The 14049-nt window shown below is 44.7% G+C and overlaps 1 protein-coding gene across 1 annotated transcript in view; it reads left to right on the top strand.

The window, feature by feature from the left end:
* The window catches only part of LOC112119274 (vascular endothelial growth factor receptor kdr-like), a 179295-nt gene that overhangs the window by 121413 nt on the left and 43833 nt on the right, over positions 1-14049 (top strand). Inside the window, exons 13-17 of the mRNA XM_026652934.1 lie at positions 5258-5551; positions 8521-8667; positions 10727-10852; positions 11653-11759; positions 13156-13291. Coding sequence (XP_026508719.1) covers positions 5258-5551; positions 8521-8667; positions 10727-10852; positions 11653-11759; positions 13156-13291 — 810 coding nt within the window. The remainder of the gene's footprint in view (positions 1-5257; positions 5552-8520; positions 8668-10726; positions 10853-11652; positions 11760-13155; positions 13292-14049) is intronic.

The raw sequence follows: 14049 nt of genomic DNA, 5'->3' as shown, positions 1-14049 counted from the left end.
TGTGACATGAGCCCTCATTATCCATGTGCTGCTTACATCAAACCATTTAGGGTTATTCCCATCAGAAAATTGTCTTCTTTCCATCTGAAATATACCAGATCATGAACAGGGCTAGGGGAGACATTCTCACCCCTAAAGGGAAGCGTGTGAGTTCCATGCCATCCTGGGAGAACAAGAGACATTAAAAGATAGCGACCGACTCACATAAATCAGACGTTTAAGGAAGAATGATGACATTTATGGATCGCAAGTAAACTGGATCTTGCTAAATGCAGACAGCACAGTCCCTAAAGTGGAATTGTTTAGATTCCATTGGTAAAATATTACCAAGTCTGACCTGCTGCTTTGTCTCTTGGTGGGATGATCCTTTGCTGAGAGGTGCATGTGACTCCATCAAAGAAGCCAGTCCCCTTGCAGATGTCAGAAGAGCAACAACTCTGGGGCTGATTCACATATAGAAAAACTCTGCCCACCTTCCACACTGTGTAAGGCTGACAAGGAAGGAAACACACGATTTTTCCCATCTTTTGTGGAATAGACATGTCTGGGTTTTTGACCCGCAGGGCCCTAAGACACTGGAGAAATCACATGGAGAGTTGCCTCGCCATCTAGTCCCACTGCTGGAGGGAGAGACTGAGATGATTTGCGAGGTGTGCATGAGGCGTCCATAATCACGGGGCCCACAGAAGTTGTTTGCATATAAGGCTGGTCCTGGTTATGGAAACTTGATTGCAAGTGGAGACGGAGAGAGTATCTTGTGCATCATGCAGAGCTATGTCTAAATGCTAGAGCAATATAACATCCTATGAAAACAAGTCATGACCTGCCTCATACTCCAAGGTTTTAGCTTTCCGACATGTTACAGCACCTGCTATAACGCTGCCAGTTTGGGGCCTGCACAACGAGACGTAGGGCAAAAGACAATATCCATTTTTTAGCAGTGAGGCTGCTGAGTGTGATGCAGCCTAAATCTGAGACTTGAGGACACTGGCTGGAATCAGGGTTTGAAAGTACACAGGGATGATGGAAGGGCCTTTGTGAGGAGAGCAGAAGATTTAGCAGAATTGATCCCAGCCACCCAAAGTCCAGAGCCTGCTCAGCTTCCACGTGTAGGGCTTGGTGGTTAATCCAACCGCTAGTGAGCACAAAAATCTTGAACTCTCATTATCTCCTATTGTCCTATGTGAAATGACTTGATGGGTCTCAAGCCACTTTCAAATGGACAAGTAACCAAATCACCGAAATCTTCTCCAAGCTGGAGCCAATTGGTTTCCTTGTGGGGAATCCTTGCCAAGGAACTAAGTACAGAGTGGGTCATGGAGACCAAACTCCGCTCTTGCTCTAGAGATAGTCCTTTCAGGTCAGGGTTGAAGTGTTTTGGCCATGCAGTGTAATGGGGAATAATGGGGAAACCTGCATGGTCATTCTGGGCAAAAATACAACGCTTCAGACTCCAGGGCTGCCAACCTGGCACTTTCACCAACACTAAACTAATTTCAGAAAGGAAAGAAAACAATCCCTTTGACCTACAGGAATATCGGCATAATCCATTTGTCCTTCTACGGGGCAGGCGCCTACAGAACTCACAGAGACACTGGAAATAGCACTGAAAACTACTTTTAATACGTTTCATTGCCAGCAGAACACATTTCATTGCAGGGGGGTTGGGCATTACTCTAAAACCAAACCATATAAAGGGGCCATCTAAATGGAAAATGATTTAATTAGATGGCAGAACTATACCCTCTTTAGGCTCTTCCTGCAGGTGTCCTGACAGCTTTGCCCAAGTAAAGCATTCACAGTACTTTGTGATAATTAGGAATGTCCTGTCCTAACTCTTACTCCAGTTTTTACATTCTGCTTAGTTAAATCCCCCGTACAGTTTCAATAAGATATCAGATTTGTCTTCAGTTTATACTGTCTACCCCAGTTTTGACATCTAGTTACCCCATAGTAATATTTTGCAATGGGAAGAGGCTATATGGTCAATACATCAAACCTTTAGGACTCATGTCTTCTCTCACCACTGGTCAGGACACCCATCGGAAGTAACTACTTTGGAATCTGTTGTAACAAGACAGGAGCAAATATCAGAAATTCCTGTTCTGAGGAGTCTCCTGCCTTTGGTCTCTGGTCTGCAACTTGGGCAGGTCAGCCATACACCACCCCATAAGTACTGAGAACTTACAATCTAGCCCTATGTGTTTGTATAGCACCCAGCAAAATGGGACTTCAACCTGGCTGACATCTCTGGGTGCTACTGTATTTAATAATAAATAATAATAATAATAAATAAACAATAACAACAGCTCGTCCTCCACCCTTATCTGGCTGTAACAAGAATGCAGAAACATGGAGTGAACGATCTCTACTAGAAAGAAAATAGTCTATTTCAGACATCAGATAAGAATCTGCTGTCAAACACTGTAATGCTTTAGGAATTGGACAATTCTACAAATGTTTGCCACTATCAATTTGCTCATTCCTGACATGTTTACAGGCCACATGAAAAGGTCTGTGTTGCTTCAGATTGTCAGGCTCACCCCCTCTCTTGCTCTTTCTACACTCTCTATGGCTGACAGGAGGCGTCTCCGCTATCCTGACAGGCTCAGACATGGAATTTGGGAAACAGCAGAAGTTTTAAATTATATACATTATTGTGCAAAGTACAGGAAATTAAAACCAATTAATTCCTTGTAAATACAAATGGAACCAGACTTCCCTTTTGATTTATGCTGACGTTTTACCATCCCCCAATGGTGCATTCCCTATTGTGTTAGGGAATCCCGCACAACTAGAGTGAGTATCGCTACTACTAGCCGGTAATACAATACAGAAGACAAATGTGCAGAGACTGCTGATAAAAGAGAAAAGGCCACATGGTTGGTTCTTACAGGAGACGTATTAGGTGTCTTATAAAATAGCGTGTCTGTTCAGAGAGAGGACATTAATCACATCTTAGGTTCAGGACTGTGAAAGCATAGTAGTCTAGAGATGGACTAAACTGTAACATTCTTTCAAAGCCTAAATTCCTCCCTAGACAAGGGAGGAGAAGGAGGAGAGAGAGAGAAAGAGAGAGACTTTTTTTTCGTTCCACTGTACCTAAAAATCAATGAATATTCTATCAGAGCAGATAGAGCTTCTTGAAAGGCTAATGAGATGTAAGAAAATAACAGAAGTCCCAGCTAAATATATTCAAAATGCTAAATAAAAAAATGTCAGCAGAAGAAACGGAAAGTAAAACAACCCAACGCTGTGCTCCCAGAATGTTAAGTTAGTAGAAAAAACATGCATGTGAAAAGTTCTTTTGGGAGGCTAGAAAACTGAAAATGATTTTAGCTTGGAAAAAGGCACAGCTTAAGAAGAACTCAAGGCTCACCCAGGAAATGCCTCAAACCTCTGTGTGGGTTTCCAGCTAGCACTCCCAGCCCTAGACAGCACATACCCAAAACCTTCTAATTTCATCCACCATTCAGGAAAGAAAGAGATTTTTCCCCACAGTCACTCAGTGGAATTCACCCTGTGGAAAAAGTAGAACTTTAAGGTACTAATACTGTAAAGTCTCTCCCCAGTCAATGGCCATTTGCTTCATTTCACAAGTGCAAAAGACCTAAGTGCTGAGATGTAAAGCTGGCATCCTGACCACTTGTGACAATGATTCCCCCTTGACAATTACATTTTGAGACTAATCAGCCAGTTTTTAATCCATTTAATGTGGGCCATGTTAATTAAAAAATTGGAAATACATATATATGTGGCAGATTAGGTATTTCTCAACTATGGAGCTTGTCATACTGTTAAGTGTAGTAGCCGCTCCTCCTACACTAAGGCTACGTCTTCACTACGGCGGGCGGGGAGGGGTCAATTTAAGATACGTAAATTCGACGTATCCGAGCTGACTTACCCCGCTGTGAGAACGGCGGCAAATCGACCTCCGCGGCTCCCCCATCGACGGCGCTTACTCCTACCTGCGCTGGTGGAGTACGAGCGTCGATTCGGGGATCGATTGTCGCGTCCCGACGAGACGTGATAATTCAATCCCCGAGAGATCGATTTCTACCCGCCGATTCAGGCGGGTAGTGAAGACGTAGCCAGAGTTCTGTCATTCCCAAAGTGGTGTCTGTTACATCCTAATTATTAGGAGGCCTTTAATGAATAGTTAAAGAGCAGCATTAAAGCAAAGAACAAGCAGCTTTATTGCAAACATTCATCCTTCCTGGAGGACTATATAGAATGGACACTCCCTAATTGTCCTGTCCCAGTATATGCTGGGTCTTAAGACTTAAAGTCTTTAGAGATCTCCACTTCAACTGCTCCAAAATCCTGATCTGCCAGATAGAAGGAGATAATTCCAGAGCACACTGAGTTTATTATTAATGGGCCCCAATTGTGAAAGTCAGGTCCATGGGAGGACGGGTCATTGGAAATAGAAGAAAAAGAAGGCGAGGAGACCATGTTTCTCACACTCCAGTTCTCTGGTGGCTCACACAGAGGGCAAGGATAATGTCTTGGGTCCTTACTCAGAAACAACTTCTTTTTGTCTTCAGTGGGATTCACATTGGCACACAGCCAGTGGAAGTTTTGTCTGGAGTAAAAAAACAAAAAAAGTAAGGACCCAAGGATTCTGTCACAGATGAACTGGCTTCATACCACCTGATATTTCTTTATTTGAGTCTATTAAAAGTTATGGCTGCAAGGATTTTTAAATCATCTGTTCAGTGACCAAATAAATACCCATTGAGGCAGATGTGATGAAGACAAATATTGGTATAGTAGAAATAAAGGAGGCTTCTAGGGTTGGGGAGATTGTGGAATTGTAGAGAAAGCCAATGTTACCTGTGAATAATAATATGAGTGGGTTTCTTTACTCTGATAAAACAATATCTTGTGGCTTTGATTGCAGACAGAGGGAAAGCATCCCATGCGTGCATATCAGTCTGCATGGAGAGCGGTCTCACTTGATTACAAGTTAGCTTCATTAGCCTGAACGCATTAACTAATTCTACACATCATTTTAGTTAATTACTGATTGTGTAGTTCTCAGTACACTCAGGGCCAAACTGCGAAAGGCTATATAGTGGCAGGCACTGGACACACAGTTACCCAATTTGCAAGCAATTTCAGGCTTCTGGGGATGCATTTTTCTGGCTCATCCCATTGCGTTGGTCTTTGAAATTTGGCCCTCGAGGTGAAAACAAGCAGCCAAAAATCCTCTCAGTTGTGCTTTCATTCCAAATGTGTTTTCGCTTTCCCCTAGATGTGCCATCGGGTCTGCACACGGAGCCACAGATCACCACCATCATGGGGAGTGATGTTCAGCTGACCTGCAGAGCCTCCAGATACATTTACGATCACCTGGCATGGTACTACCCTTCCTCACAGGTGGTGCCCGCCAGCTTCATGCAGGAGCAAATTGACAGATACTCCATTTCCTTGACACTGGCCGTTAGTAATGTCACAGAGGAACACGCCGGGCAGTACAAGTGCATCGCTCAGAATCGGCACAACAGCACGGAAGTGCGAGAAGAGGACACCCAGCTCGACGTTAAAGGTAGGCCTGGTTGTCTGAAAACAACAACTCAAGGTACTATGAGCAGGGTGTTGAGCATCTGCCATGCCTGCTGATGTCCTTGGGAGTGGCAGGTGCTCAGGATCAGTCTCTATACGTAGGTATTGCCTGTATGGATTTTTCTGTTGTGTTAACAGTTGACTACAATGACCTCTATACATGTAGCACCTTTTATCAGAAAGGATCCCAAATGGCTTTACAAATCTCTAAGACCTGATTTACAAACTGTGGGCCAAATCCTGAGCTGGTGTAGATCATCATAGCTCCATTGCATTCGATCGAGCGACACTGATTTCCATCAATTGCGACATGGCCCTGTACATACAGGAATCACTTAGGCCATCTGCTCCACCTTCCTGACATGCTGCAGCTATTTGTCAGTGCACAGCAGTGCCTAAGCACCATAGCTTAGGATAGGTTGGCCACTTGAGACAACAAGGGAGAATTGGTTAAGGCTGGCGTTTGTAGTACTGAAAGTGGCGTTTGACCAGAGCACCAGCCCCATTCCTATGAAAAGTGCTGTGGAATCTTCAGTCACCACATGCAGCAACTCCAGTAGCAGCATGTCCCCCTAACACCACGCTGGGGCATTAGTTTAGTGCGGACTCAGAGGAACGAGCACCACCTACTATATTGCCAACCCACCAGCATGTCCCTTGAGTGGCCCATCCAATGTCTGTCATGCTTTGGTAAAACATCCAATGAGATCACATACCATGATGATTACCATGGTTACATGTAACGTTAACAAGATTTAGACCCGTCAAATATAATTGCAAAGGACATTGGCAGGAGCATGGAACTGAAGCATATTCACTCTTTACATTTAAAGCAATAGCAGGTTTTTCTTTTCTGTATCTAGACTCCAAGAACCCATCTCTTTAAATTTAGTGTCAACAATAAATATTACAGAGCTCAGTGTCCTTGCTATCTGTGGATATCTAAAGACAACAGGCTGGAATCTTGTCCCAGTTTTACACCAGTGTAAGCCCACTAATTTCAGTGGAGTATCTCCTGATTTATACTGGTGTGAGTATGGGCAATCAGGCCTAAGACTTCTAAGAAGTAGGAGATGCCAGTAGAAGGGCTGTGAGGCCCCAGGTATTCTCAGCTGTCTTCTACTGGAGAACAAAAAGCACCGCACAGAAGTGGAGGATGGGGGAGACCCTAAATAAACAGTAGCTACCCATGTAGCAGGGAGCAAAGTCCCTTATAGGAAGTTTGACTGTGATTCCTAAGTTGGGTTCTGCACTTAGATTACTGGGTGAGTAGGCACTAGACAGACAGACAGGGACAGACACGGGGCCGCCCAGAGGATTCAGGGGGCCTGGGGCAAAGCAATTTCGGGGGCCTCTTCCATAAAAAAAAGTTGCAATACTATAGAATAGTATATTCTCGTGGGGGCCCCTGTGGGGCCTGGGGCAAATTGCCCCACTTGCCCCCCCCCCAGGCGGCCCTGGACAGACATGCTGCAGTAAGCCCCTGCCTCTCAGATTAGGACCAGCCCATACTGTGCTAGCTATAGTCATATTTAAGTACAGCTGTTACTAGCAGTTTCAATGCAATGTCCTTCATGAGTGCAGACAGAGACATTATCATGAGATTCACACACACACACACACACACACACACACACAGAAAATCCTCACCCACACTGTAGCTGTAGCTAGCACTGTTCTGATGCCTGCGTGGGCAGTGCCTTGGTGACTTATTAAAACAATAAATCAATGCATCGCTCTTCTCTTTCCAATGGCCCAAGGGAGGAAAGGGACTCTGACTCCTTCTGTCATTCTCTGTACTGGCCTTGCACCCATAACTAGTGTCCCTACCACCTTTCAGAACAACCAGACATGGAGGCACCGAGTCCTTTTCTGCACATTGCATTCAAGCAATTCACTTTCTTTTACCCTTGCAGATATTTTTGTTCACTTAGTCAGATTTCCACCTACACAGACACCTACACACAGTGGCAGAGGGGGCAGGGGGAACAACAGCTTGGCTATTAGTACACATACAGAAGAGCTGGGATTTTGAACATGTCCTTCTGTGAGTTACCAGTTTCTTCTTCTTTGTCTGTAGTGGCTGGGAGGCAATTCATCCTGAGAGCATGCTACATGAACACACTTTCTCCCAAAACATTTCTCCTTCCACCATATAAAACCAGCCATGAAGCCTTTCAATATCTCTTTCCGATTCTGCATGTATTGGATCTTCCTCTTTATCCTATGCGCACTGGCTATTCTCCATGTTTCAGGCTGTTTTTTACAGTGTGCTCTGGGCTTTGTTCTCTGGGGCCTTGCACCTTTTGTAGTCATTGACACCAGTGTAAAATGAATACAAAGTGTGGGTAAAACGCCTCCGTTCTGAACTTTGCAGTGGTGTAAATGACCGCACACAAGGTACTAGGCAACAGAGAAGCCTAGCATTTTCCTCTCTTTTCTTTGCTCCTTTCTTTATGCTCCCTTTGTGTGCTTTTGCTCTGCCCCCAACCTGATCCTTTGTTTGTTCACAGGGACTAAGTAACATTCAACTCTGAGTTTTTGCTCACCACACACCTTTTCCATTAATAAACCTTTGCTGCAGCCAACACATTAGGACAAGGCCTTTATATGCCGATGAAAATGTAAGTCTCTAGAAGATGCCTCCTTAAGGCCCAGTCTACACTATAGTTTTACACTGGTATAACTACATCGCTCAGGGGTGTGAGCAATGCAGTTATACCCCTGAGCAATGCAGTTATACCGACCAAACCCCCAGTGTAGACAGTGCTATGTTGACAGAAAGGCCTCTCCCGTCAACATAGCTAGCACCTCCAATTAACTACGGTCATGGCAGAAGTTCTCCCGTAGCATCTTCGCTGAAGCGCCACCGGTGCAGTTGTGCCGCTGTCGCATTTTAAGTATAGACCTGCCCTCAGACTGGTTGTGTGTTGTTTTCCTTTGTGAATGCAGCAAAGGCAGTGCCATATATTATGCAGAACCTCACGGACCGAGAGGTTAACATCAGTGGCAAGATCATTCTGGAGTGCAAAGTAAATGGAACCCCAACACCTCAGATTGCGTGGCGGAAAAATGGCTATCCCATTTCACCTGCTTCAGGTGAGTGTGGAGAAATGCTGCACAACAGGTGCTGAATCGTTACGTGTTTACAGGTTTGCAAGCCGTGTCGGTCCCGGATTCTCCACTGCCTGGCATTTGGTGGAGTTGTTAACAGCAGTGCGTGATGAGTGCCAAATGCTACCAACCCAGGCTGCTGTAAATGACTCAGACTGCATTATCTATACCTGACTGCTGATGTGGTTTGCAAATGGGATTACAGAGGCCAAAACAGCCAACTAGCTTCAAACCAGTGCTTGATTGTACATGCCCAGTTTTGCACATGCCACTGCTTGTGCCTGCGGAATTGGCCACACATGTGCAGAACTGACACTGGCAAGGGAAACCAAGGTGCTGAGCACCTAGCTGCCCACTAGGCATGTCCAAGATGGTTCTTTATGTGTACAAAAAGCAGAGCGTTTTGCCACTTGCTAAGCAGTATCTAAAAATATGAGCCTGAACTGCTAGATGTTCTTAAGGCCTGATCCGGAGCCAGTTGAAGTCAATGGTAGTGTCTCCACTAAGGATCACTTAGCTGGCTGCGGGGCATAATACACTGTGTCTTTATTTCCCTCGGCATAAAACAGTGATGAGAAACAGCTGTCAGCTCAGCCAACACACACACGTGCAGTGCTGCCACAGGCTTGGAATGTTTGCCTGAGCTTGGAACTCTTTCCAGGCCCCTCTATCCTGAGATACCCTTTATGTCATGGAGAAACCAGTGTTAGTAACTGGTCCTCTCACTTTAATTTTGCTTCTTGGGTTAGGAAATCTAGAATCCTCCATAACTCAGATCAGACCGTTCTGAGCAGAAGCTCTTAACAGCTAGTGAAGTTTTATAAATAATTCTAGAGGGACAAGCATGTAACTCATCCAACCGATGGACACATACATAATATATCTGAAAAAAACACCTCAGGGTAAATATTTCAGAGCTGTGCATGGTGAGTTATGTGCACAGTTCTTGTTAACAACAACAGAATTCATGGGCAGAACACACTGCAAACATAAAACCTTTGGACTCAAGGCCCAGTGTATTTCCCCTGCTCTGTTAATGGCATCTTCTTAGTAAAACAAATGAGCTTGGAATCGTGTGTCACCAAATCAGAGAAAGTGAAGCTAGCAAAGGCTCAGTTAGGCCACATGTAGGTCATCTCCTCCCCCATGAATGCAAGATTGAGCCAAATAGTGGGTTCTTCAGGGCTTTGTCCCCATTTTAAATGTCCCAAGAGATGGGGTGCTCATCATTTCCCTTGGGAGGCAGTGCTGCAGTCTTAGACATTACTGTCTCACTGACATTTGACCCCATTTTCCTTTCCTTCATTGTATCCCGTTATGCCCTGGCCATGCCACCTTGAATCAATCTACATAATTCCTTTCCCTACTGAGCGCTACATTGTGCCAGGTAGGCACAGCCCTGCACAGAGGAGGAGAGGGGTCACTGCTTGGAGAGGCATTGTGCCTTAGCGGGCAAAATGGTCCCTCCCAAGCTCCAGATGTGTGGGGGAGACTCAGCTTGAATTCCTTGCCCAGTGAGGCGCAGCCCCTCTGTGCCCCTCTGACCTGGTCTAAAAAGCATTTTGGGTTAGTAAGAGAGTCATATTTAATATGTTCTAATGACATCTCCCCAAATCCAGTGCAACTCTTGGGCTAGGAAGGGGAGAGGCAAATCCTGCTGGGAGTTTTGCAGGTGTAACGGAGAACAGCATTTGTCCCAGTGAGCTCATTCTGGGCCCAGTCATGCCCCCATTGCCTTCCATGGGAGCACTATCAGGCTGCATGAATAAATTACACCTGTTCTGCACAGGCTGCAAAGTTGTGACTGTGGAGTTAACATGACAAGTGCATTGAGAGCAGGTGGCCAGGGAGGGGTTTGCAGCACGCCGCCGCAAACAAAGGTGAATACAACATGCAGCACTAGAAGGTCTCTTGTGGCTGCTACTGGAGGTACCAGAGCAGGGCTGCGGTGGCCAGTGAGCCCATTTTCAACACAGCTCCTTTTGGACATTCTTTCTTGGCAAATATATTCTGCAATGAAATGAAACTATATCCCCCAACACAGGAATTTCCATGGAAAATAACACCCTGGTCATCGAACGAGTGAAAAAAGACGATGAAGGACTCTATGAATGTAGGGCTTCCAATGAAATGGGCAATGACAGCACATCAGCATTTATTAAAATACAAGGTGAGTTCACAAGCTCATGCACAAGCTTAGTGAAACGGGCTTAGTTTTGGGGGAAGACATTATACAGTCCCACACACACACTCCTAACCCACCTCCCCACACACACACAAACACCGGGCAGGCTTGGATAAAGTGGGAACTGACTTAATCCCTTGCTCAAAACTCAAACTGAATCCCCTTTGAGGTTCCAGGAAGTTTACATGGTCACATAAAGACGTAGGATCTGAAGCAGGTCAATATATCTTCATGTCTGGAACACCTTGATAACAACTCTATCACAGACACAACATATGCTACACAAAGTGAGATATGGTCAATATAACTTGAATGTTTCATGGGGAATCATATAATACAGAGGTTCTCAGCCTTTTCACACTGGAATCTCCTTAAGTTCCCCTCCTATTTAGCCAAGAGTTAGCTGGGACCATCTTCCAATTAGCCATAGGAAAAGAATAGAGTGATTGCAACCCCTGACACCTGTTCATGATCCCTAGGTTGAGAACCATAGTGCAGTACTTTGATCACTTGGCATTGATAAGATAAAGTAATGGTACTTAGTGGATATCCTGCACACCTCTGCCAAACCATTGTCTCTGTGTCTCTTGGTTAGAGATGGTGTGCTATATTACTGCCTAGAGCAAGTGAATGAAAAGTTTCCCACCACATGTCATGGCATTTCATGGCTACCATTTTTCTGAAATGAAGCATGGTTGATGGAATTACAAGTTTTATTTATTTATTTATTTATTTATAATTTTATTTTTGCACTGAATGTAAAATCTGATGCGTTTGATTTACAGGCTCTGAAGAAAAATCCAATATTGAAGTTATCATTTTGGTCTGCACTGGTCTAGCAGCTACCCTTTTTTGGCTTCTTCTGACCCTTTTCATTCGGAAACTGAGAAAAGTAAGAGAGCTTCCATATTGTACATGGAATTGAAATGGGCTAGAGCTGAGCTCTGGGCTTGGATCCAGTTAAGACTAAGCATCAGAGTTCAGGATTGAGGTCGACCTGGGACAGATGGTGACAAAACGGTATGAGCTGTTCTCGTGAAATTTCAGGCCAACGTTCCTCTTGATTAATTACTTGACATCTTATGAGATCAGCTGTACATATGAGATTTCTGCCATCTTGGTCAGCATCCAATCAGATCAGGAAAACAGGCCCCTTTCTCTTGTGGATCTGACATGAATTCAGAAGCATCCAAGAATGTTTGGAGACAGGCATTCAAATCCTAACCACCCTACAGTGATGTTCTAGTTACAGCCCATCTCAAATAAGGTTTTCCCTAAAATGTAGTTGGTGAAGGGAGCGCTGGTTTAAATATTGTCGTAGGATGTTAAAATCTGTTGTTTGCTCTAGAGCTGGGCCCAAACCACAAAAGTTCATTATGTTTCCATGGCTCATTTACTCCTTGGCCTCTCTCCTGAGACTCCAAAGAAGTGGGCCCTAAGTTAGGTCCAAGGAGTATTTGATAAAGTAAATCATATTTAGGTTTGTTCTTTCTTGCTTATACAAACAAAAAATATGGTACAAGATATTAGATCTCTTGTCTGGATGCAGCCCAAACCACAGTCTTAATGTTGATCATCTGTAATTTGTATGAATGTTCACCACATTTACAATAGAACTGGGAAGAATCATTCAAGTTCAAGTTTACTCTGTCTCTCTCCAGGACAGCAGAGGTGCTAGACCCAATAGATCTTGTGTCATCATTTACACCTGCATAAAGTGGGCATAAGGGGAGCTCAAATCAGACTTTTCCCCTCAGTGGAACCATTTTTCATCAGCTCAGCACCCATTTTAATCAGAGTAAATGGGAATACAAGGGGCAGCATCACAGAGAATCAAGCCCCATATTGACATGTAAGCCTGTTTCTAAAGCGCAATGCCTTGAGCTGTTCAGGAATTGGAGAGCTGTCCAACAAGGCACTCAGAAATGTAGCTTTAATCTCAAGGATTTCCCACAAGTAGTAGCAGTGTTGGGTTTCTCTAATGTATGTAGAGACTAATAATATTAAGGGACTTTACATCTTCAAGGGATTTTACAAGGGATTAATTAGTTAATCCACTCAACACCCACGTAAGGCCAGCATAGATAAGTATTATTTTCCCCATTTTACGGATGAATAAATTGAGGCATGGTGTTGACGAGACATGGTCAAAAGCCACAGATGGGAGTGAGTGTCAGAACTAGGACGAGAACTCAGAGATGCCAGGCGCCCAAGCCTGTGCAAATTCCACTAGATCACACCTTTCTCTCAAGTTACAGCCTGTGAATTGGTTATTTTCCTGTTTTTAGCCTGATGCCACAGATATTAAAACGGGATACCTGTCAATCATAATGGATCCAGAGGAAATGCCCCTTGATGAGCAGTGTGACCGTCTGCCATACGACAGTAGTAAATGGGAGTTCCCAAGAGACAGGCTGCGGCTTGGTAAGCAATACAGAGGCATTATTAATGTCAAGGATGGTGATATCCTATGGCCCTGAATGTTGGACCACAGCAGATGACAGAGGCTACCCATGTCCTCCCTGGCCAGGGCTCTTCCATCCTTGGAGAAGAATTGACAGTGGTTCCACAGTCAAGGATTGTTCTCCATGGGAGTGATGCTAAAGGTGCCCTTAGAAAATACAGACGCCATCTTGCGAAATGGCTATCACCTGCCGTTGTTCTCAGTGGAAGTGAAACCAAGGTGTCCCCAGGGAAGTCAGTGTCCCTTGGCAGTATTGGAAGCCACCCTCTTCCTCCAGGGAAAGATGGCAAACATTTTGAAAGAAGGCAGGTCTTCATGAAGTTCTTCTGTAGAAGAACGTTATTCACCTTGTTGACGGAAAACAACTTTCCATTAAGAGAAACGATGACAAAAAAATGACGATTAATGTTTAAAATTATTTTCAGAACCTACCATTTGAACAAAATCTACTCAACAGGAGAGGGGGCGAGAATCCTGGGGGCCAGCAGGGGAATTTAGAGACTAGGAGGGATGGGAAAACTGGGCGGGGGGGGGCATGTGGCGGCAGAGGGAGGGGGAAATGGTGTGTGTTCAGGGAAGTGTAGGGGTAGGCGAGGGGGTGCAGAGGAATGTGAGCGGCAGGAGCTGGGGGAAACTGGCCAGTTTGCTCTGCCTGCTTAGTGCAGCTCCAGAGTGGGGGAAGCAGCCAGAGTGTCCTGGTGAAAATGGCCCTAACCGT

Source organism: Terrapene carolina, unplaced genomic scaffold, assembly GCF_002925995.2.
Source record: "Terrapene carolina triunguis isolate 2854851 unplaced genomic scaffold, T_m_triunguis-2.0 Scaffold131, whole genome shotgun sequence".
In the NCBI taxonomy this organism is placed as follows: domain Eukaryota; kingdom Metazoa; phylum Chordata; order Testudines; family Emydidae; genus Terrapene; species Terrapene triunguis.
This window is presented reverse-complemented; position numbering and strand designations above follow the sequence as displayed.